Source organism: Saccoglossus kowalevskii, chromosome 10, assembly GCF_978046115.1.
Source record: "Saccoglossus kowalevskii chromosome 10, keSacKowa6.1, whole genome shotgun sequence".
NCBI lineage: Eukaryota > Metazoa > Hemichordata > Enteropneusta > Harrimaniidae > Saccoglossus > Saccoglossus kowalevskii.
The window spans coordinates 26175261-26198794 of NC_140650.1; the positions used below are offsets into that span (position 1 = coordinate 26175261).

General features: G+C 34.8%; 3 protein-coding genes across 3 annotated transcripts in view; 2 read left to right on the forward strand and 1 right to left on the reverse strand.

Moving 5' to 3' along the window:
- Positions 1-299: 299 nt before the first annotated feature.
- Positions 300-13002, forward strand: LOC100369126 (putative pre-mRNA-splicing factor ATP-dependent RNA helicase PRP1). Its single transcript, XM_085504433.1, has 12 exons — positions 300-425; positions 1990-2272; positions 4349-4548; positions 4938-5139; positions 6962-7138; positions 7604-7858; positions 8446-8704; positions 9323-9514; positions 10034-10156; positions 10921-11111; positions 11488-11657; positions 12522-13002. Exons 1-12 carry the CDS (start codon positions 358-360, stop codon positions 12637-12639), a joined length of 2238 nt encoding a protein of 745 aa, XP_085360559.1. The 5' UTR covers positions 300-357; the 3' UTR covers positions 12640-13002.
- Positions 13003-14535: 1533 nt separating this feature from the next.
- Positions 14536-19760, reverse strand: LOC100369270 (protein BCCIP homolog). Its single transcript, XM_002733958.3, has 7 exons — positions 19549-19760; positions 18892-18966; positions 18527-18607; positions 18131-18229; positions 16694-16881; positions 15817-16042; positions 14536-15036 (listed from the first exon to the last, which is right to left on the reverse strand). Exons 1-7 carry the CDS (start codon positions 19708-19710, stop codon positions 14863-14865), a joined length of 1005 nt encoding a protein of 334 aa, XP_002734004.1. The 5' UTR covers positions 19711-19760; the 3' UTR covers positions 14536-14862.
- The window catches only part of LOC100369413 (uroporphyrinogen-III synthase-like), a gene marked incomplete at its 5' end in the record, with an annotated part of 32477 nt that continues 28698 nt past the window's right edge, over positions 19756-23534 (forward strand). The window contains 2 exons of the mRNA XM_085504650.1: positions 19756-19808; positions 20092-20182. Coding sequence (XP_085360776.1) covers positions 19756-19808; positions 20092-20182 — 144 coding nt within the window. The remainder of the gene's footprint in view (positions 19809-20091; positions 20183-23534) is intronic.

Sequence of the window (23534 nt, forward strand, 5' to 3'; positions counted from 1 at the left end):
GAAAACAAATACAGAATTGATAGTTCAAATTTGAGCCAGAAGCTAACTTGGATTCCTTCATCCGGGCACTGTTTTTACCACACACCTTGGTTGTTTACGGACTGCCTCATTCCCGTGATTCAATTTTAAACAACGGTTATTTAAATCAAGATTATCGATAATATATGGAGGTATAAGTGATCAGTTAGCATTATTTAATCACATTAAATTGATTTAAATGATAGACATATAAAAAATACCTTTTTATAAGAATATTGTATTTAAACAATTCGCCGGAAATGATATCTGGTAGCAGGTCGGGTTCAGGGTAAGAAATTTTCGCAGTCTCGCCATTTATTCATTATCAACACTGACACAATGTCGAAAAGACACCGTCTTGATGTTGGTGATTCTGGTTCAAAAAAACGCTCAAGTGACCGCGACAGGTAATTAAGTCACATTTTACTTGTTTACAGATCGTGGAGGTAACTAGTATGAAAAATGAACCTGAAAGACTGCAGCTGAGATGTTGTGCCTCTGTGATCAAAAATGACCATGCCGCCGACACCGTCGAGTGCTATTGTCGGCTGTCTGGAAACACCGGTATTAAAAACTAGTATACAATACAATACAATAATACTTTATTATCACCGTAAAGAAATTACAATCTTTTTTTGGGCTCTGAGTAATAAAGTTAAATTAATAAACATGAACACAGATTAATTATAGTATCAAAGAAACAAAGAAAGTTACTAAATGCTTCTTTTCAAGTTTGCATTATCAATTAGAATTAGTGTTTTCAGTAAATGTTTATCTGATGTGTTGATGATTGTCTTGAATTTTTATGTTTTGTCCATCTCATGTAAATTAGTAAATATTTTGTTAAATTCATCGTAAAGAGTCTTTCTTTCAGAAGAGTAAGCTTTACAAGATGTAATGAAGTAAAAAAATTGCATTAGTTAATAATATACTTTTACAAAAAATGTATTAATTGGAAGGCTGATATCTCATATTTGCAATTGACTATCCAAAGTTTGTTAGCGTAAAAGCGACGTTGTAATCAAGAGACCTTTTTTTAGCTAGGGTAAAGTTAAACCATTTGAAAATGGGGAGAGGGGGTGGGCGGCTGACAGTGTCTTAAACGAAATAAAACAAAGAAAACAAAACGCCTTGTGCAACTACCTACATGTGCAATAGACAGATATTTCCCATGACATTTGCAAACCGAGAATTTAGTGTTTAAAATAAAGACACAATGCTCAACACAAAATGCATTCCAAAAAATCAATAATTTTACAGGTGTCTAATGTAAAAAATTGACAATTCTCAGAGAAAGCTCAATCTAAAAGTCAGTATTCTAGATAAGTCTGTCTGTTATTAATCTAAATTTCACCAGTCTTGGTTTAAACAAAAATGTTACCATAATTCCTGGAGAATCATTGATCTGAAAAAAATCAATGCTTGTCTGAGAATTTAATGGCGATCTGAAAAAAGAATTGTTTTTTGTTATTAAATGTCAAAATGTTGCATGAAGCCCACCACAGAAGACCTATACCATGACTCAATTGTCGCGTTTGTTGCAAAATCATGTGATTCTTCTGGAAAAAATACTTGCCGTAGCACTCATTTATGAATTATTTGCATACAATACAAATACACATGGCAAATTTAAAACATCCTTCATATTCACAAGGAACACAGTAACACTAATTGGAATCATCAAATCTTTTGAATTTTGCTGCAACAAATCAGCTGCCCAGACAAACTTGATATTGTGACTAAAGATCCCTCGGTGGTCTCTTAGGACTAGCGTTACTTTTACCATGCTTGGTCTTAAAATGCTATTCTTCTGCTCTCAAGAATACATTAGAGGTTATTGATTTATCAATTAAGGATATTTTAACAAATGGAATATTCAAATTAGATATTAATATGCAAATTGTAACTTTCAAAGAAGCAATGTACTAGCCCTGTCAGGAATATAATAATCTTATATTTTGACTTGAACAGGTATGATGATTATGACAGAGATAAAGACAGAGACCGTGATCGTGACAAATTCAATGATCGCCACCGAGACAGAAGCAAAAATTTACAGAGTATACAGTTACCAAAACAGACGATGGCTTTGAATCCACATACTGGATTCCCATACACACCAAGGTATAATGAGCTGTTGAAGAAAAGACAAACACTACCAGTTTGGGAATATAAAACAAAATTTTTGGAAACTTTAAAAAGAAGTCAGACAACAGTGCTTGTTGGTGAAACCGGGTCTGGTAAAACTACACAGGTGAGAATTGCAACAGTTTTTTTCAAGGGTTTGACATTAAAAACCATGTTGGGGAGGTCTACATAGGAGAAAGTCAGAACAAACATCCTACAGGGACCAATGAAAATCAGGGGGAAAATATTGTTCAAAATTGTTGACAGCTACATATTTCTGAAAAAGTAATTTTACTCAGTAGATGTCTGTTGTGTACATTCTCAATAAGAGATGATATTGTCACCTGCTTTGATTTTCAGGGGAAATGGCAAAACTTTCACTGGGTTAGGGGGTGGTGGGTATTGGTGGTAAAACAGATACGTTCTTTGACTAAGAATTTAGTCCTTGTGCTTACCCTCTCCTGTTTTATCAATGTCTCTTGTAGTTTGTGCAACTTGTCTAAATGAAACAGTAGTACAAACTAAGTTATTCAGTTTATACAGTTGTATGATTTGAGAGGAATTTTGTTTTAGATTTATTTATCACGAGTCTGGAAAATGCATTTTGTTTCAGATGTGACTTTGGGTTAGACTAGTACCAATAATATAATAGTAATCAGGGTTCTCCACGAGGGGTTTTTACAGGGCGTCGCGCCCTGTTATCTGAAATTGGCGCCCTGTTTAAATTGTCAGCGCCCTGTTATATTTCCTGTGCGCCCTGCATGGTCCCATACAAAGAATTGTTTACAAAACAGGCCAACACTCATTGTCTTCCGAAGATGATTCATCGTGCTCAGGGTAACTGGTTCATTGTTTTAAGGTGCAACTGTGAAAATTCCGGTTTGTTATCGTAGCAGGTCACCGTGAGGTGATAACACCAACAAACAAAAAGTTACAAGTTTTTTCAACACGATTAAAAATGAACATGTGGCCCAGAAAAGTGCATTACCGTGCCCATATTTTTACTGCCAGGGTGACGTCAAATATATAAAATTGTTATCGGTAAAACCATTCGTTAAACATAAGGTCTATGGTTAAACCCAAGTTCACGCCGTGACTAGGTAGCGGCAACATCGTCACCGCCGAGTGGAACAAAGGCAGCAACTGGGCAGCTATGCACTTGCATAATCGGTAAACGACTAGCGCAGCCGACGTACCATCACAGACATTGCTGATCACCAAGAAGTCCACACGAATGCTTGCTTGAACATGTAAATGTTTACATTTAAATGTCACTATTTAAAGTTGAATTTTCTTTAAATCACGATTTAAAAACCCCGGTAAAACGGCCATGCTTTCAACTCGCATCATAAGTGAAGAAATAAATTTACTTGTGTTCTTTTGGAACAAATATTCTCATTGGTTGTTTTTCGCGTCAATGCGTGGCTTTGGCCAATCAAAAGCATCGTTACATAGTATCAGGGTGCACACAGTAAAATGAACTGTTTCCGGGTCATAGTTGTTTTCAACGAAGCAGACATCAACAAACTTTCGATTCGAATGAAAATTATTCTTTTAAATATGTATTTTGTTTTTTTATACCCAATTCTATTATTTTTGATAGTAACTGTTAACTGCAGATCGAAAATCTTCTATTGTGTATATTTTATTTCGTTTGATCACCTTCGTTTCTGGTGCCATTCATGCAAGTTTTTTAATGAACCAATTGCGAACGTTTGTGCGACATATATTTTATTTTGCTTCGTCCAAATAAATATAAATCATTAATATAAATTTTTGCTAATAATTAAATAAAGCATGTATGTATCTATTTGGGAAAATAAATTAACAAACTTGTTACGTTTTTTTCTGGACGCGATCATTACTTGTAAACAACTGATGTCGCCGCTTGAGGAATCGTGCAGCTAAAATCAGCTGATTGTACGTGCTGACGTTTACTTAATAATAGCTCTTCAAAATTCCTATTCATTTTGTAATAATAAATATATATTATGCATATGTAATAATATGTAGATTAATAGATTTTTTGGTTTCTATTTTTCAACATCCTTGCCAATGATGCACGTTACAAATGTGCCACGCCCACTTCACATTTGCGCGCCCTGTTTAATTTTCAAACCGTGGAGAACCCTGGTAATATTTTCTTTTATCTTACCAGTGGAGTGAACATTGTTGCTTTAATTTCCAAACTATTCAATTCCAGATTCCTCAATGGTGTATAGAATGGGTGCATGCTACCAATCCACTTAATTGTCGTAAGGGTGTAGCCTGCACACAGCCACGTAGGGTGGCTGCTATGAGCGTAGCACAAAGAGTCTCTGATGAGATGGATGTCACATTAGGAGCACAAGTCGGTTATAGTATCAGATTTGAAGATTGTACAAGTCCACAAACAATTCTCAAGTAAGTATGGCCTGAAACTTGTTGCCTTGATCAGATTGTCTACATTCTATAAATTTTATTCCAGGTGGTCAAGTACATGACTTTCCAGCTTCCAATGTTGATGCATTTCTTGCATCATTTCTGTTTTGCTTGAATAGTGAAAATGCAGAGAAGATAATAGTAGAAGTAGTGTTATGTCTGTCACTCAGTGTGCTGTTTCAGTCAAATTAGGTTAAGGATTACATTTTGTGAGCATTTTTTTTTGCACAATACAAATGCCTTCTTCCCTTGATGCAGTTCATTAAACTGAGTGAAAATGTCCACGTTTATTAGAAATACTGAAAATTATTTCCAAAGTTTTATGAATAAGTTTAAATCAACTGTTCCCATTTGTCTATATATACTTCTAGATATATGACAGACGGTATGTTACTCAGAGAAGCTATGACAGATCCTTTATTAGAAAGATATGGGGTCATTTTACTTGATGAAGCCCATGAACGTACACTGGCAACAGATATTTTGATGGGTTTACTAAAAGAAGTTGCCAAACAACGAATGGATTTGAAAATAATAGTCATGAGTGCTACACTTGATGCAGGAAAATTTCAGGTTTGTTTTTTTGGTGTATTTCTATTTGTAATGCAGGGTTCTCCACGAGGGGTTTTTACAGGGCGCCGCGCCCTGTTATCTGAAATTGGCGCCCTGTTTAAATTGTCAGCGCCCTGTTATATTTCCTGTGCGCCCTGCATGGTCCCATACAAAGATTTGTTTACAAAACAGGCCAACACTCATTGTCTTCCGATGATGATTCATCGTGCTCAGGGTAACTGGTTCATTGTTTTAGGGTGCAACTGTGAAAATTCCGGTTTGTTATGGTAGCAGGTCACCGTGATGTGATAACACCACCAAACAAAAAGTTACAAGTTTTTTCAACACGATTAAAAATGAACATGTGGCCCAGAAAAGTGCATTACCGTACCCATATTTTTACTGCCAGGGTGACGTCAAATATATAAAATCGTTATCGGTAAAACCATTCGTTAAACATAAGGTCTATGGTTAAAACCAAGTTCACGCCGTGACTAGGTAGCGGCAACATCGTCATCGCCGAGTGGAACAAAGGCAGCAACCGGGCAGCTATGCACTTGCATGATCGGTAAACGACCAGCGCAGCCGACGTACCATCACAGACATTGCTGATCACCAAGAAGTCCACACGAATGCTTGCTTGAACATGTAAATGTTTACATTTAAATGTCACTATTTAAAGTTGAATTTTCTTTAAATCACGATTTAAAAACCCCGGTGAAACGGCCATGCTTTCAACTCGCATCATAAGTGGAAGAAATAAATTTACTTGTGTTCTTTTGGAACAAATATTTTGATTGGTTGTTTTTCGCGTCAATGCGTGGCTTTGGCCAATCAAAAGCATCGTTACATAGTATCAGGGTGCACACAGTAAAATAAACTGTTTCCGGGTCATAGCTGTTTTCAACGAAGCAGACATCAACAAACTTTCGATTCGAATGAAAATTATTCTTTTAAATATGTATTTTGTTTTTTTATACCTAATACTATTATTTTTGATAGTAACTGTTAACTGCAGATCGAAAATCTTCTATTGTGTACATTTTATTTCGTTTGATCACCTTGGTTTTTGGTGCCATTCATGCAAGTTTTTTAATGAACCAATTACGAACGTTTGTGCGACATATATTTTATTTTGCTTCGTCCAAATAAATATAAATCATAAATATAAATTTTTGCTAATAATTAAATAAAGCATGTATGTATCTATTTGGGAAAATAAATTAACAAACTTGTTACGTTTTTTTCTGGACGCGATCATTACTTGTAAACAACTGATGTCGCCGCTTGAGGAATCGTGCAGCTAAAATCAGCTGATTGTACGTGCTGACGTTTACTTAATAATAGCTCTTCAAAATTCCTATTCATTTTGTAATAATAAATATATATTATGCATATGTAATACTATGTAGATTAATAGATTTTTTGGTTTCCATTTTTCAACATCCTTGCCAATGATGCACGTTACAAATGTGCCACGCCCACTTCACGTTGGCGCGCCCTGTTTAATTTTCAAACCGTGGAGAACCCTGGTAATGAAAATGCATCAATTATTCATTGGGTTTTGATTTCACTATTTTCACTGATAAGTAAAATATGAACATGTAAAAATAACAATAAAACTCATTGTTTCCTTGAAAAATTGTGAAATTAAAACATGGTGAATATGCTCAAGCAGTGAAATTAAATGTCTGTGAAAATGAATGGTTTTACAGTATGTGATAAATTTAGATCATAGAATATATTTTTCTTTGCTAAAAGCTGAATTTTTTATTAGCATACAGGTAGTTTTGTTTTCGCTTATTTCACTGATGTGCTAAACTTTTATCCATTCACTTGACAGAATTACTTTGATAATGCACCGTTGATGAGTGTGCCAGGTCGTACCCATCCTGTAGAGATATTTTACACTCCTGAACCTGAAAGAGACTATTTAGAGGCAGCTATTCGTACTGTAATTCAGATACACATGTGTGAAGAGGTAGAAGGTGATGTTCTTTTGTTTCTTACTGGTCAAGAGGTGAGTAACATGGCAATGTGGTATTGATCCATGCAATTCTGAACTAAAATAAAACTATTCTAAAAACCAATGATTTTTCTCTAAGATTTATAATTTCAATGTACAATAATTACTGTAAAATCTGTATTAGAAGCCGCGGCTTCTATTAAAATGGTACAATGCAACAGAGGGGATGCGGCTTCTATTAGAGCATATACACATATGAGAAATGGTGAATTTTAGATTCTCAATTATTCAAAAAGAATGGGTGCGACTTCTATTAGGGATGCGGCTTCTAATACAGATTTTACGGTAGTTCAGATGCTGTATTGTATCACTTCTGAGTTGCTAGCTACCGTCCATCCCTTGTAAAGTAGCCAAATTATACAGTATTTCATTGCCTTTCCTGTATCGGCACCACTGAGATACCTAATCAATGTGGTGGAATATTCAAAATTGTAACCAATTTTGTGTTTAATTTTGTAGGAAATTGAAGAAGCCTGTAAACGAATTAAGCGAGAAGTTGACAATCTAGGCCCAGAAGTTGGTGACATGAAATGCATTCCGTTGTACTCTACATTGCCCCCCTCTCAACAACAGAGGATATTTGAACCAGCCCCACCAAAGAAAGCTAATGGAGCTATTGGTAGAAAAATTGTGGTATCCACGAACATTGCCGAGACCTCCTTGACTATTGATGGGGTTGTATTTGTTATTGATCCAGGTTTTGCTAAGCAGAAGGTAGGAATCTTGCATGTTATTCCTGAGTTTATAGGAGCCTAAGGCACGTGTTCACTCCTTGTTCTGTGTGCAGGGTTAACCTGGATAAAGAGGAAGATTTGCATAATGGTTAGTGTAGGTCTACCCAGATTGAAGCTTTCACTCAGCAGTGAAAAAGAGATGTATGAAACGTAACCTTGTGATGGTTCTGTGGAAGATAAATTATAGCCTACTATTGATAAAACAAAGTATAACTATAGTAATAACAATAATGCCATTTTTTGCAAAATTAGTACTTAACTACTGTGGAATATTTTATTTTCGCTGAAAAGGCTTTTTTGGCATTTTGTATGGAATTTATTTTCACTGATTTTTGATGAGTTTAATGTGAAATATAGAAAAAAAAGTATATTCGCTGGATTTTATTTTCACGGAATCATTCTTTCAGCGAAAATAGCGAAAATAAATTCCAAGCGAAAATAAAGTATTCTACAGTATTTAAGTTTACAAAGCATGTGCATGTTCTGTTATTAACTAGTATTAACTACCAAAAAAACATGCTCAACACAAATAGTAACATTTATTCATTTGTATTCTCTTCTTTTCAGGTATACAATCCTCGTATTCGTGTAGAATCATTGCTTGTGTCTGCCATCAGTAAAGCTAGTGCACAGCAAAGGGCTGGTCGAGCTGGCCGTACACGGCCAGGAAAATGCTTCAGACTGTACACTGAGAAGGCTTACAAGACAGAAATGCAACCAAACACGTACCCTGAAATCCTAAGATCTAACCTTGGTACAGTGGTGTTGCAACTCAAGAAACTTGGCATTGATGATTTGGTTCATTTTGACTTCATGGATCCTCCTGGTAAGTTGTTACGCTACTTGTCGTTACTCGCAAACAGCCGTCAAGATCTTGTTTAGAGTGAGAGCCACACAACTTCCCCTCCCAAATAGTGTTCTATTCTCCGTCGCCATCCTGCCCACTGTTCCAAATAGATGCTTCACTGTTCAAAATAGAACAGTAGATGCAATGACTTTTGATTATATTGTCATCAAAATTTGTGTATTGGGGGGAAAATCACAATTAAAAATTACAAATTACAAGAATAAATTAACAAAACAAATGAATCAATTTCTGCCACCCATATTGTTCCAAATACCAAAACAACAACATCATTGCCAGTTAAGTTGCTGACTTGGTTTGTTATGCGAACCTGAAGATCATTGTGCGATGACAGTAACACTTGTCTTCTATATAAACTGACAATTCACACTGCTTGAGAATTTTTCTGGGGAGAACACTCAATCATACTGGAGCATCCTGTCCACAATTTCTTCCTTGACACTTTGAACATCTGTATTTTGATTGGGAAATCATTTGGGTGGCAGTAGACAAATCTTCAACATTTTTCCAATTGATGGTTCAAGGTAACATAATCGCTTTCGCAAAATACTAACCCATTGTATATCTGTTCTCCTATAGCTCCTGAGACTTTAATGCGTGCACTAGAATTATTAAATTATCTTAGTGCTTTAGATGACGATGGTGAATTGACAGAATTGGGATCCATGATGGCAGAGTTTCCACTAGATCCACAGTTGGCCAAAATGGTGATCGCCAGCTGTGAATACAATTGTTCCAATGAGATCCTGTCTGTCACTGCGATGTTATCAGGTAATAGACACCACACAGGACATGAACTGATTAGTTTTCTGCACTGTCTTGTACATGTATGATATGATACATAGATTAACATATGTTAGCTTCATAGTTGTGTCTGGAACATTTTAAATATCTTGTACGCGAAAATCTAGGCAGTTTACCCATGACACATAATGTATATTCACACTACATCCCTTTAAATAACTACACAGATATTATGTTATGTGTCAACTCTTCAAGAAAATTACCACAAGCCACCTAATGGATGTGACATTTACATACTTGCATAATTTTCAAATTCTCACTACATGTGTTTACGTAGGATTCTTATCATAATAAAGCTTAGGCAAGTCAGAATTCATTTCTAGTGTAGTTGCAGCCAAATCATTTGTCTTGTTATCAATGTATTATATAGACTTGTGGTTTAGCATTATAGCAAAACTAGTGTTAGAAGATTAGGTAATACAGTTATATTCAAGTTGACTAATCAGAGCGGATGGTCGTCGTTGGCCCCCACCCGACACTATTTAGTTCCACAGTGTTTCATGCGGCCTAATGAAGCTAAGAAGGCAGCTGATGAAGCTAAGATGAGATTTGCACACATTGATGGTGACCACCTGACGTTACTGAATGTCTACCATGCCTTCAAACAGAGTGAGTATATGCATTGCTGGTTAGCTAATGCTTTCTCAAAAACAATCGCCACATTGGGTAAAAGTTGCATCTGGTATTTATTCAAATCAACTATTTTAGGACTCTGGGTTTTACTTGATTGAAAAGACAATGGGAAACAATAGATTAGTTGTTTAAACAACAATTATAGTTTCCCATGATTCCATGGTGCAATCCCAGGGATTGAGATACCCATGTTTAAGTGGCTGTCTAATACAAAATGCTTTTTCTTGAAGTTTTATTTGTGCTTCAAGGAATTTTCCTACATCTCGTAAAGTAACAAAATCTTACAGGTGATTTGATTGGTTCCTTCAGGCAGATTGATTGGTGCATTTGAAAGATGCTAAAAGGGGAAAAATATTTTATCATGGTTTTCTTGTAACTAGCGGTACCAGATTTTTGCAGCCAAGTTAATAAATTCTGATGAATTGGACAACATGTATGCATTTGACATGTGAACTGCAATATTACTGTAAAATGACTAATTTTCGCTGGGTTTAAATTTCGCTGATTTACCATTTCAGGAATATTCAGAGGGTTTTAAATTCACTGTTTTATCATTTCGATAATGTGTTCTATGCTAAATTTTACATATCCACTGGGTTTTAATTTAGCGCATTTTCCAGTCAGCGAAATAAGCAAAATTAAAACAGGGTGAATAATTAACCCCTTTACAGTATCTTTATATGTGGAGCATAAATGTAAGTTTTTGGTGGTGATTGAACATGTTTGATGTCTCTTGACAGACAATGAAGATGCCCAATGGTGCTATGACAACTTTGTGCAGTATCGATCTCTGAAGTCAGCCGACAATGTGAGGCAGCAATTAGCACGTATCATGGATAGATTCAATTTGAAGAGAACTAGTACAGAATTCACCAGTAAAGATTATTATTTGAACATAAGGAAAGCTTTGGTATCTGGATTCTTTATGCAGGTATATGGCACTATCAGTTTAATTCCTTTGGGTATCAATGACTGAACTTCTTGTGGCCCAAACAAGATTGGCCGGCCAGATTTGTATAATAATTTGTCCTCTGTACAGTGAAAAATGTTCAGATTGACAGTACACTATTTTCAAAAGGTGTTTTATCAGCAGATTTGTTAAGAAGACTTGAAACTTTGGTTGAAGCTGCATCCAGCTTTGGGTTGTCTTTTTCTGTGTTATGTTCAAATATGTGAAAAACTCCAAATAGAAATCAAAGCTGGGTTACTCTCGATTTTGTTAAGATACGCTGTATTGGAATAGACTGAATGCATGACAAACTCGCTTCCATGCCTCACTTATTCAGCCGATTTTCATCTTTCCTCAGGTTGCTCATCTAGAGCGCACAGGGCATTACTTAACAGTGAAAGATAACCAAATAGTACAACTTCATCCATCTACATGTCTAGATCATAAACCAGAATGGGTGCTTTACAACGAGTTTGTACTGACCACTAAGAATTATATCCGCACAGTAACTGATGTCAAGCCAGATTGGTAAGTATTGTTCTGTTTGTCAAGTAGTCCTATCATACAGAGCCTAACTGACGTTTAACTACTATAAAACATGTTGACGTACAATTTTAGCGAATTGTGGTAAAATGACGTAATAGCGAATCTCTTATTGTCATTGTTTATTTCCTGTTCTATACTTGTCTGTCACGTGCCAAAACAAAGAAAAACTGTCGAGTGTAATTACGAAGCGCCTCAGATTTTTATGTTCTGGATTACTGTATACAAATCCCCAAGCCTTGGCCATTTTGAATTTATAATAAGTCATTAGCGACATCTTGAATTAGCAAATCAGTTCCCTCACTAAATTCGCTAAAAAGACATGCTCGCGAAAAAGACACGTTTTACAGTATATTACACTGATGAGTTCAGTCATGTACCATGCAAATGTTTTGACGAGTTCAAGAAAATCATCATTACACGTGTAATGTAAACTGCTCTTTTTAGTGAAGTGCATTTCATGTGAATGAAATAGTGATTAGTACTTCACAGGTTTCTGGTACAAAATTTTATAAAATTTACCTTGAAAAATTTAGACTGCTCACAGTATCTTGTACACGTAGTTTCCTTGTGAAATTACCTAAACTAGTATTCCACTGTAAAGAGTGTCAATTCTTGGCACCCCCAAGTATTTGAACAACTTATTTAATGTAATTCAAAAATATTAACAGCATCCTCTGCAATGCAGCAGTTTTAATACAAATTCCCCAACAAACTTGTTATACATCACATTTTGTATGTATGAAATTTTAAAGGATTTCTGAAATTCACAACAATTGCTCTTGTTATCTGCCCTGCCTCATGTACATGATATACTAATGTCACTTTATCTTCCATTTCTCATAACAGGCTTTTGAAACTTGCAGCACAATATTATGAACTGACTAATTTCCCTGAATGTGAAGCTAAAAGAGTCCTTGGCAGAATAGTGGCTAAACTACAATCTAGGGAATATTCAAATTATTAATATCAACAATAGAAAGTCTGTTCAAGAAACTCAATTTCACTTGAATTGTTTTTAAATCCATACCAACTATATTCTGCTATCAGCAACTGTGTGAAATGGTTAAGGCTTCACTAAACTGGAACCACCATCAGTGTTGTATCGTTTCTTGTACAATACAAGTCGTCTCCCTCTCCTATACATAAAAAAAAGTAGACTAAACACACGTTTTCAAGCAATAGATATTACATATTAAGTAATTTTTTATGTTTATTATTTTACTGTCTTCAAAGAAGTCATCCTTGAATGTGAAATACTGCTGCAGCTTTAGCAGATCAAAAAATATCTTTTCTGTAATAGAATAAAATTTTGTTACTATGCTGAAAATTGTGCATTATATAAACACAAGTACACATTAAGTGCAAAGCAAATTTTCCTAAATATTTGTATCGCATGTTGACGGCCGTAGAAGCCTGTAAATGAGAACATATGAAGGTAGGTGTGCATGGATAGACAGCAATCTAATGGTAGTTGTTCTACTTTCACTGCTATAAGGGATTTCATTATCACAAGTTGTACATTATTGCCCAGATGAGAATGTATTATTTTCCAGTAAACTTGTTGATGGAAGATATTGTCTTAAATATCTATCGTTGAGACTGTTTATTAAAATATACCCTAAAACTGACCAGTTTTTGTTGTTCATATTAATACCACAACTTCTTGTATAGTGCACAGTACTGTAACCACTGAAGTGTCTCCAGAAGACATCCTTACCCACTGAGACACAATTTCATATAATAAAAGGTTTTGGTGAAAGAAAACTATAAATTCTAAATTTATATATGGACTTGTGCATTCTAGCGAGTACAGAAAAGGGCACATTGTCCAATGAAGTGGTGTTCAATTCGGACGCGGTACTTTCATTTTCCTGACAAATTTCAGCCACAGTATAATTTGAGTATTCACCAATTTGGGCACCTTCTGCTTTTAAGTAAATTCTCAACTCCAACTCCCTTTAACTGTGTTACAGAGGTCTTATGTAGTACATTAGGCTACAGACCGATGTTGGCATTATGGGGTAAGGGGTCACAAGGAGGTGGGCATTTGCATAGCCATAATTATTGTAACAAGACCATCTTGGTATTCTCCAGTACAATAATTCAAAATTTTAGTGCAGGTTGCACACTTTGATTGATTCGGTCCCACAATGCACTACAATTTGGAATTTCAAAATAAATTTTGGTACAAACACTGCAGGTGGAGGGTTCCATTTCACTAAATTATTTTCTCGTGGCATGTCACAATTTAAGTTCACTTGCAGTTTCTTACTGAAATCCTACAAAAAATAACATTGGCGAGGATTTGATATAAAATTGAGGGACAGGAACAGCACAGTGGACCAATCTTACTCCTACTATGGTAGATATCGCATTCCTGAACCTGGCAAGTGGACAGTAAGATGAATAGGGCATTTTCATTCAAACCTAGTATGAAAATCATGCATATCTTTTGAAATTCAAACAAAAATGGATGAATGGCACCCATTTTGTTTTTATTCACATCTATATTGATTCCTTACTAATATAAAATTTACACGCATGTATTGTAATACCGTAGGATGCATTATTTTGTGATTTGATCAAATGAGTGCCATTCCCTCTAAAATCATACAAAAGCAGTTTGAAAATATGTCCCAATGCAGTACGTTGCCAGATATGACTGATCACATTAGAAATGTATAGACAAAACACCCACACTCCTGGATCACTGCTTGCGATGGACTTTGGCATTTAAATAAAACTGGGGTCTCTGCATTGTCACAGCCGTTTTTTTCTTTCACTGCTGAGCGGACAGCTAACATGGGAAGACACATTAATTATTGAAGATTGTATGATTATAGGGAATTTGGCACATACATCATTTAAACTGAATTTTATTTTCTTCTTATCTTAGTGCGAATAATATTAGCATAATTAGAACAGTACAAAGGTGCCACAACACTACTGATTTGTCCAATACATCGCCTATTAAAACCTCACTTCAAGTCAAATAATGAAGTTTCAGGTCAACTTGTGCCAGAATTTGATAAAAATGCACCAAAAGATCACCTTGGACAATGTTTTGAAGCTAGCACTTGCCCAAAAATATGACCGTTCCTACAAAAGATTGCCCAGGATCGGACAACTACAGTAATATTGTATTCCATGTAAAATTAGACACTTTGAATTCAGGATAGTAACAGCTTTATATTGATAATTCTTCTTGCATCTTTGTTAGAATTGTTTGTATTTTACTTCTTTTGACAAATATTACAGTCCTATATGGTTTCATTGGTGCATCATCAAATGACCAGGATCCAGCTAACAATGAGTCACTGTCCCCTTGTGAGATTGGATAACTGAATGATAGCGCTGCTTCCTGTAACATAAATGAAATAAACAATTATGTAATATTGGCGAATACTCATAGTATGTTTAACTAAAATATCAACTTTTTATGACACCAATAGTGAATGCAACATAATTTGAAGTTTAAAAACAAAGTCAACAAAACCATGTATGTTATTTAAAGCGGGAGGGTCGTCACCTGCACGAGAATTGAATCCCAAGCGACCAAAACAATACATGCTAAGAACGCAACGGCTCATGGGTAGACGCTTGTTTGTAAACAATGACACGCTATGCTCATCTGACGCATGCGCAGAAGACGCTTCCCCTCCCTTTAGTATAAAGCTGTACCACCATTTTATGAACTGGTAACTATTTAAATTCAAATCAAAATGAGGATCTGTGATTGGCTGTGAGAATGTCCCATTTTATTTCACATATAGTTTGTGTACTCTCAATGCCAGCCAACAACACAGTTTAAAAAAAAAAAAAAAAATATTTATTGTGTCAAGGTGACATTTTCCGACACTGAAGTCTACTGATATTACCGGTATTTGTTTGTTTTTTTTGTGCTGCTTAAACCAGTTTCCCAAAGCTGATACCACATGTTTGAAAGGCACGGCAAGGCAGACCACACTACTGAGTAAACAGTCAGCTCTGCGATAGAAACCCATAACTTCAAAGATGGCGAGGTGAACTCAGAACAACATAGTTGCATGAATCACACAAATGTTCCGATTGGTCAAATTCTGATTTCAACAAATGTATGTTGATTATGAATGCTCCCTGAAAGAACAGAGATAGAACTCACTTTTAAAAAGAATTCATCTTCTGGATTTGAGAACTGCAATTCACCACTTTTATTCTGTTCTACTTTCTTATTCTTTTTCTTCTTTCCTTTCTTCTTGCCTTTTCTATCTCCTCCTTCACCTCCTCCTCGTTCATCAGGTGGTAATTCTTTATAACTTTTGCAGATCATAACAAAATACTCAAAGGAATACTTCATTCCTTTCCTGATGGCATCTTTTAAATCTTTTCTGTTGAAGAAAATATTCTGGTGGGCAAATGGCGACGACTTGCATTGCAAAATAAAAGCAAGTTTGACTAACAGTTGTGGATAGCGTATACAGTATTTGCTGTAATACATATAACACATAAACCCCATAAATGCATTTAATGTGAACTGGATCACTAAAATATGATTTATTGGTATATTGACAATGACACCTTAGCCATTCAGTGGAGACAAGCACTACTATTAAGCAAAAAATAGTGTCACAAGAAGACAACAAGTGTCAAGCAACGTTTCATGATGACTATTCTGTGATTTGGTCAAACTGCAAAATTTTTCCCCATATGGATCTTTCCACCAATATTACGAAATAAAACAAAACCTTAAAAAATAACTTTATATGTTCCCAACATATTTGTGATTGGCTGTTATTGTAAAGCAATAATTGTCATCATAGTCCGCTGTGACGTTTTTGGGACTACTTTATTGCAGGTGTCAGAATACACACTTTTGTAATGGTGGTATATTTCACATGATCAACCAAGTGTATTGATATGTAAAAAGTAGTGCTGTTGGTGCAACTGAAAGTGGTAGAATAAACAATAAACGTGAAAGCTCTCTGGTTTCTTTGATGTTTCATGTGTTCCTGAGTCAACACATCACACCACACACTTACTGTAGACTTTGGTGTTGTGGTAGCGCTATCTGTGCGGGTACATTGATGAATCTTTCATTTAATAACAATCCAACTGGTCTTGTATCATCATTGAATATTTTTTGACATTCATCGATATCCGATTCACTACCACATTTGCTACATTGTTCCGTTATCAATGATATAATTTGCTTTATGCAATTAACATCCTAATTAACAGAAATAAAAACAAATAATTTTAGAGTCATACATTTGTACAGTAATATATTATGGTACTGACTATTACTTGAGTTAGACAATATTTATATAACTATGCCTTTGACATAAAATTTGAATGTGAAAAAATTCAAATAGGCACAGACAAGACAGACCATACAAAAATGAGCCTTCATACAAACATTTTGCATACATTAGTCGCCATTCTAAACCCAGGATTTTTACTTGTCGCGGCAGGTTTCAACCGAATACAACAACATTTATACATCAAAAGCCCAACCAGATGATTGTAATCGCTAGCGAATATATTCATGCCCCTGTAGAAATGTATTTGGAATCACAGCTTTATCTCTAAACATCATAAATGGCACATTTCCCAGAGCTTCCGCCACGATGTGAGCGGCTTGGTTCAGATAAGCATACTACCGGTAATTGCGGGGGCCATCTTGCCCCTATTTATAGTATCGGTTCCCCTTTAACAACATTCTATGGGATTAAGTTAGAAATAGAGCCAAAAATTTCATGGTGAATTTAAACAATTCAGTGATTGGGTGAATAACACCATGTGACTTAATGACTGTTTCAATATAGTGGTTCACTCCCTCTTTTTGGCATGAATGTTAGACTATGGCACTACGATGAGTAACAGCAAACACAGTCTACTTTACCTCCAATATTTCTACTTTTGCCAAGGAGAATTGTATAACCAGAAATGCTATAAAGGTAATGTTACAAGGCACATAGCTTGTGTAACATCCCATATTACAGGGGAGTGTGGAAAAAAACAGCTAACTTTGGCATTTCAGAATTTTGTTGTAAAAACACAATTATAGCTCAATCCTTTGCATATTTATATGTAATTGGGGATCTTCCAATGATTAGAGATTCAAAAAATTTGCATCATACCGAGAAATACAGAGCATTTCTCACTTCCAAGCAATTTGACTTGCTAGTATCCAATTAACTAATTGACTCAGAAGGTTATACTCTAAAGTAAAAATTTACTCTCTGCCAAGATAATGGTAGATAAGGACAAGTTTGATGCATAGACAGATCAAGAAGCAATCAATCTTAGTGTGTGTGTTGGAGGAGACTGTGTGTTGAAATGCACTATGAAGTTAGCTATTGAGTGTCAAGACCTAAATCAATAATCTACTACATTCAAGCAGGAAATAAAAGCCCTAATGCAGAGAAAGTTAAATACAGAAGCCATTTTTTTTACAGATTTATATTATTTCTCACCTTTTTATCTGTGATGTTAATTACAGACATAAATCCAAATATGTCGTCGTCATCGTCATCATTATCGTCCGCTTCATCTACCAAATCATTGGTACTTTGCTACAATTGACAGATAACATCATCAATCATACAGATCAATATTAAAGGTTATATTCCAATGTAATTACAGACTACACCAATACTGATTGGCTATTTGGATGGTTACCATAGTAACAAAAATTTAAAAAGACAAGTAGTTCTTTCTGGTGTTATGAACCCAATATTAAATTATTTTAAAAATGCAAATAGAAATTCATCATTGGAGACAGTTGGCACCTCAGGTCATTACACAAGCAATCAATATGTCGATAAAAAGTTCAATTACTCATGTGATAATAAAATAAACACCTATCTTACCTTAATGATACTTCCAATATAGTTCTGAGATATAACAAGATTAATTAATTCAGACATGTTGATTTGGGCTTTAAGAAATAACTGTGAAGAAATACAACAAGTATAATGATATGTACCATAACAAAAATTTTATAGACCATTGTCCACTCACGATCACATTTAAGTTTGCCTCTGGTCCAGTAATCACAACAGCCTATCACATATTTCACTACATATTCAATCATTTGTTGTCTAGATAAGATTTAGTTTCCCTAACACTTATTTTACTGCACTATCATATGTACACATTTACACTGAATTTGAATACATTTACGATTGCTCTGAGAATCAGTCAATTTATCAAGCATAATGAGATCATTTCCCACCTGTTGTAATAACCTTTTGATACCATTAAAATCACTATCAATTGGTGGAAGTGCTTCAAATTCTACTTGTATCTCCTGAAATAAAAATAAGTTTATTAAACACAACAAATTGTGTCAACAGTAATATTTGAATTTGAAATAAAACTATGATCCGGTATTTAAAAATATATATAAATGCGCATCATAAACCACTAAAGAGCGGTTGTCGTTGCACCACGCAAAGATGGCGACTGATGTGCAACAAATACAAATTGAGACATTACCAAGCTTTTTAACCAGTGATTGTTTTTGTTGATTGGAAGCTATTGAAGAGTCAGCGACGGTCATTAGTGAACGTTGTGCCCAGGTCAAAATTTGTGCACATTGGATTGTGGGAAAATCAATGTTTGTCAACACAAATGTCGCACATGCGCGACTCGACGACTACCGCCCTTTAAATGTACATGTTTCTGCAATGCACTGTGCTAAAATGAGATGCATATTTTTCAAGTTAGTTATCAGACTTTTTTATTTGATTAACGTATAAACGTAAGTCAAGTGTTGGCAATTAATCCAGCGAAACAAGTGACATTGGTGAATGGTAACATTAACTTAAAGTTGTCGGAATTCATCTTGAGGGCGCACTTTAAAAAAAATTGGTAAAAATTTATCGCATACCTCGTTTATTTCTTCATCCGAGCTATATTCTTCTGATTCCATATCATCATCCGATACATCATCTTTGTTTCGAACATCACAGATGTCTTCGTCTTTTTTTTTATAGTCAGCTGCACTGTGTTTTACTGGCGCGCTTCTGCGTTTCTTTCCAACCGAAGCCATGCTTTAACCTTTGACATGTAATAGTGGTTTGTAGTTTCTTTACTCGTACTTCCGGGTTCTAAAAAACAATTCACATTGCACGGATCTGGACTTAACAGGTATATCTCATTTCGTGGATAATAACATATAAGTTTGTTTGTCGGAACGCCATTTCGAAGTTGATATGTGAGTGAATATTTAGAATGCCAATGTCAAATTAAACCTGCTGTGCTAATGTTACATTTTGTTATTAAATGTGTAAAGAGGGTACGAAAATTTGATTAATTTTTTATCGTCTGCTTCGATTATTTATTGTCGTCTGTTAGTGAATAAGTGGTGCCATTTTCACTACAAATTCAGAACAGAGTTCTGGTCAAATCAATTTCAAATTTTCTCTTCCAGTTTTAGGTTGGTAACACTGAAAACTTTAAACATTAGGGTGTTATTGTTAAGAGCCCCCCGAGTGGGGCCAGAGTCAGACCCATACCATCAGGTAAGTATGCTACACGAAGACAGTGAGGAATGCTTGAATTTTCACTTTTTAATGTTATTTGATATTATATATACTAAAATTTTAACAGTTTGCCTATATTTGACATTTCACGCCTGGTCTCTTTTCAGTCGAGGAACTAAATTATTCTCCAATATTATCAATATTTTCGTTTTTTCTCATATCACATTATCAGAATTATCACCAAACACTCCCCAAAAAACGATTGTTTACTGTTCCAAGTCCCACTACAGTGACGTCATTTGGTCATGCAATATTAATCCTTGCTTGACTAGAAAACAAATTGGCTGCTATCAGAGTCGCACACGATCTAGCAGCCTAAAACCCATAAAAACAACATCAAACCAATTTGTTGTCTCGTTTTTTCTTCTGGTGAGTGAAACATATTATGGAAATGTGATGACATGATATGAAAAAAAATTTACTTTTAGTTGAAAGTCTTTGTGCAGTAAAATCCTTGTCAATATAAATAACTACTTGAAAGATTCCAAATGTACCAAAAATGATTCCATCACAAAAACTAAATACCATGACAACAAGAGTCCCACAGCTCTTCTCTGGTATGCCTTGACTGAATTTGTTTGAAGTTGATACAAACACAAGACATGCTGTAAACCACTTTAAAGGGCGACAGTCATCGCGACGCGCCCTGTTTGATATGAGACTCATAGTGACGTATACAACGCGTGTAAAATACATTGTTTATTTACATGATATTCGAACACGCACCGCGCGACGACCACCACGCTTTAATATTGAAAATTTATTTTAAAAAATAGTACCGTAGTGAAAATTTCTCTGGGAGGCATACAACAAATGACTTTTGCGAAATTTTGTCTTCATAAATCCAGTACAATCCTGAAATTTAACATTTAATTTAACAAGCTATGGGCCTTGTATGCAATATGCACATAAATTTGTTTTTGAGATTGGACAGACTGACTGTAATAGATTGTTGCTAATATTGTTTGCTGATGTACTAGTGGTACATAATTGCATACTGTCTTCTATAGGAAAGATTTTTAGACAGATGAAATAGTACATCCGCAATATTTAATGTTTCAAATGAAAAAAAATTGAGATCAAGCTTTCACATTTTAGTGAAATAAAGTGTGTATCAAGCTAGGGGTGGTTCATTTCAATTTGGGAGGATTGGGTGAAGGAGTAATTTCTTTTCACTATATGTGATATTTTTTGCTAGATAATTTTTAACAACAAATTTTAAATTACTCAAATCTCGCAAGTAATCTGTCTCTGTTCACATAGTTGTATCAAACTCAAATTCATTGACGGAAAATACATGCTTAGGATGATCTGGAGAAAAGTACTCCCTCTAGTGGTAGAATGTGAAATATTCCACATCATGGCCAGAGTTCAGTAAACAACAAATTACATCTAGATATGGAATGCAATGTGATCACAGTTAAATTATATTGATGTGGAATCTATGACATGAAAATATCCCCCCTTGTAGGAATTTTTGGAATTGCATTTGTATGCGCCATAATAACAAAATATCAATAATTTTCCCATAACTTGTATACTATTTATTTATACCACATTAAATACTTTGTGTAATATTATCATTATCATCAATTTTGTGTTTATTTTTCTCCTAAAATGTAATTATAACTTATTCCCGAATTCTGGATTCATAAATGCTTTTTTATATTAATGTGGAATGCAGCAAATATGAAAAGCATGTGTTCTATTTTGTTGACCGCAAAAAAGAAAATGCCATGGCTATCTACAACGCCACTGCAGAAATTTTTTGGAAAAGAAATTTTCATTGAAATTGACGTGCTAACATTTATATTTGCAGCATTTGTTATTTAATTTGGACTATAAATGTGCCTTCTAGACCCTGCATATACCTGTTGTTGCTGGTACTTTAGTCAAACTTTAAATTTATTAATATTTTAGAGGAAAGTTTCAGGAAATTTACTATCCTTATTGTAATACATTGTAGAAACTACCTTATAAAACAATAATATTAACTATATATGCATGTATAACAAAGCTTGAACTTCACAGAGGCATCAAAAACAATTCAATGCCCAAAAGTACAGATTTTCTCATTACTATTCCTGTACACAAATGCATTTTATAAATTATAATTTGAAAATGTGTGTCCCTCAACTATCAAATTCAAACACTAACATAACCTAAACTTTTGGTATTTTAAAATCCAGTTGTTGATGTTTCAATATGAAAAGATACACAACCATTGGTCTGTTAATCCTGCGGTGCTAATGGAATTTCAATATTACAACGCCACAGTCAGCATGAGGTGTCATGTTCGATACACGTCCCATTGGATGTCAATTGTGCAATAACAGTTACTATTTCTGTGCCATGTAAAATGGCACAATAATTGCCCTATGTTGGAACCAATCAGCATACTTTAATTTTAACATCATATAAAGGTCAATAACATCTTAAACTGCCTTAAAATTGTACACACATTGCAAGCCTGCCAACTTTGAAATGAGATGCAGGAAAAATACAGTTGACTGCATGTGATGCTCAAATTCAGTTCAGGGTGCATATGCACTTACAACACCCATTGCGAATAGTTGTCAGTGTTGCTGTTGTCAATTTTAAAATCCTTTAAATTGGCATAACATGTTCACATCTGTTTTTCTTTTACTCCAAGCTAAAAAATAATGTAAACATGGTAATAACCGCGGTTTTTACCTACCAGTACCATTAAATCTCTATTAGAAGCCGCATCCCTAATAGAAGTCGTGCCTATTCTTTTTGAACAATTTAGACCTAAAAATTCATAATTTTTCATATGTGCAGATGCTCTAATAGAAACCACATCCCCTTTGTTGTATTGTATGATTTTAATAGAAACTGCGGCTTCTAATACAGATTTGACAGTACATGTACTTGCAAAATTCCAGATAAAAGATACAAAGGTTTGCAGTATTTCTCATAAACAATTCTTGTAAATATGCTAGAATAAATTTTCTCATGAAAAAAAAAAATAGTAGATAGGTACCTCTTCTAGATTGATGTGCAACTGTGGGTCAGCTTGACCTGAATATTGTTTGAAATTTATAAAAAAAAAAACGTTGATATGTACATTGTAAATATTTGCAACAGTAACAAATTATATTGCCAGCTGGAAGTACATTGCAATTATATCAGTGTCAGAGGAAGAGCCTTTCATTCAATTAAAGAATCTAGACAACCATACATAGAGATTATCTGGCAACTACCGGTACATTCCTGTTATTAGTATTAACTAAATGGACGCAACCCAAGTCTACATGAATCCGGAATTTCATGTATGTTTTCTCTGTCAACAAATTTTTGGCCCTCTATG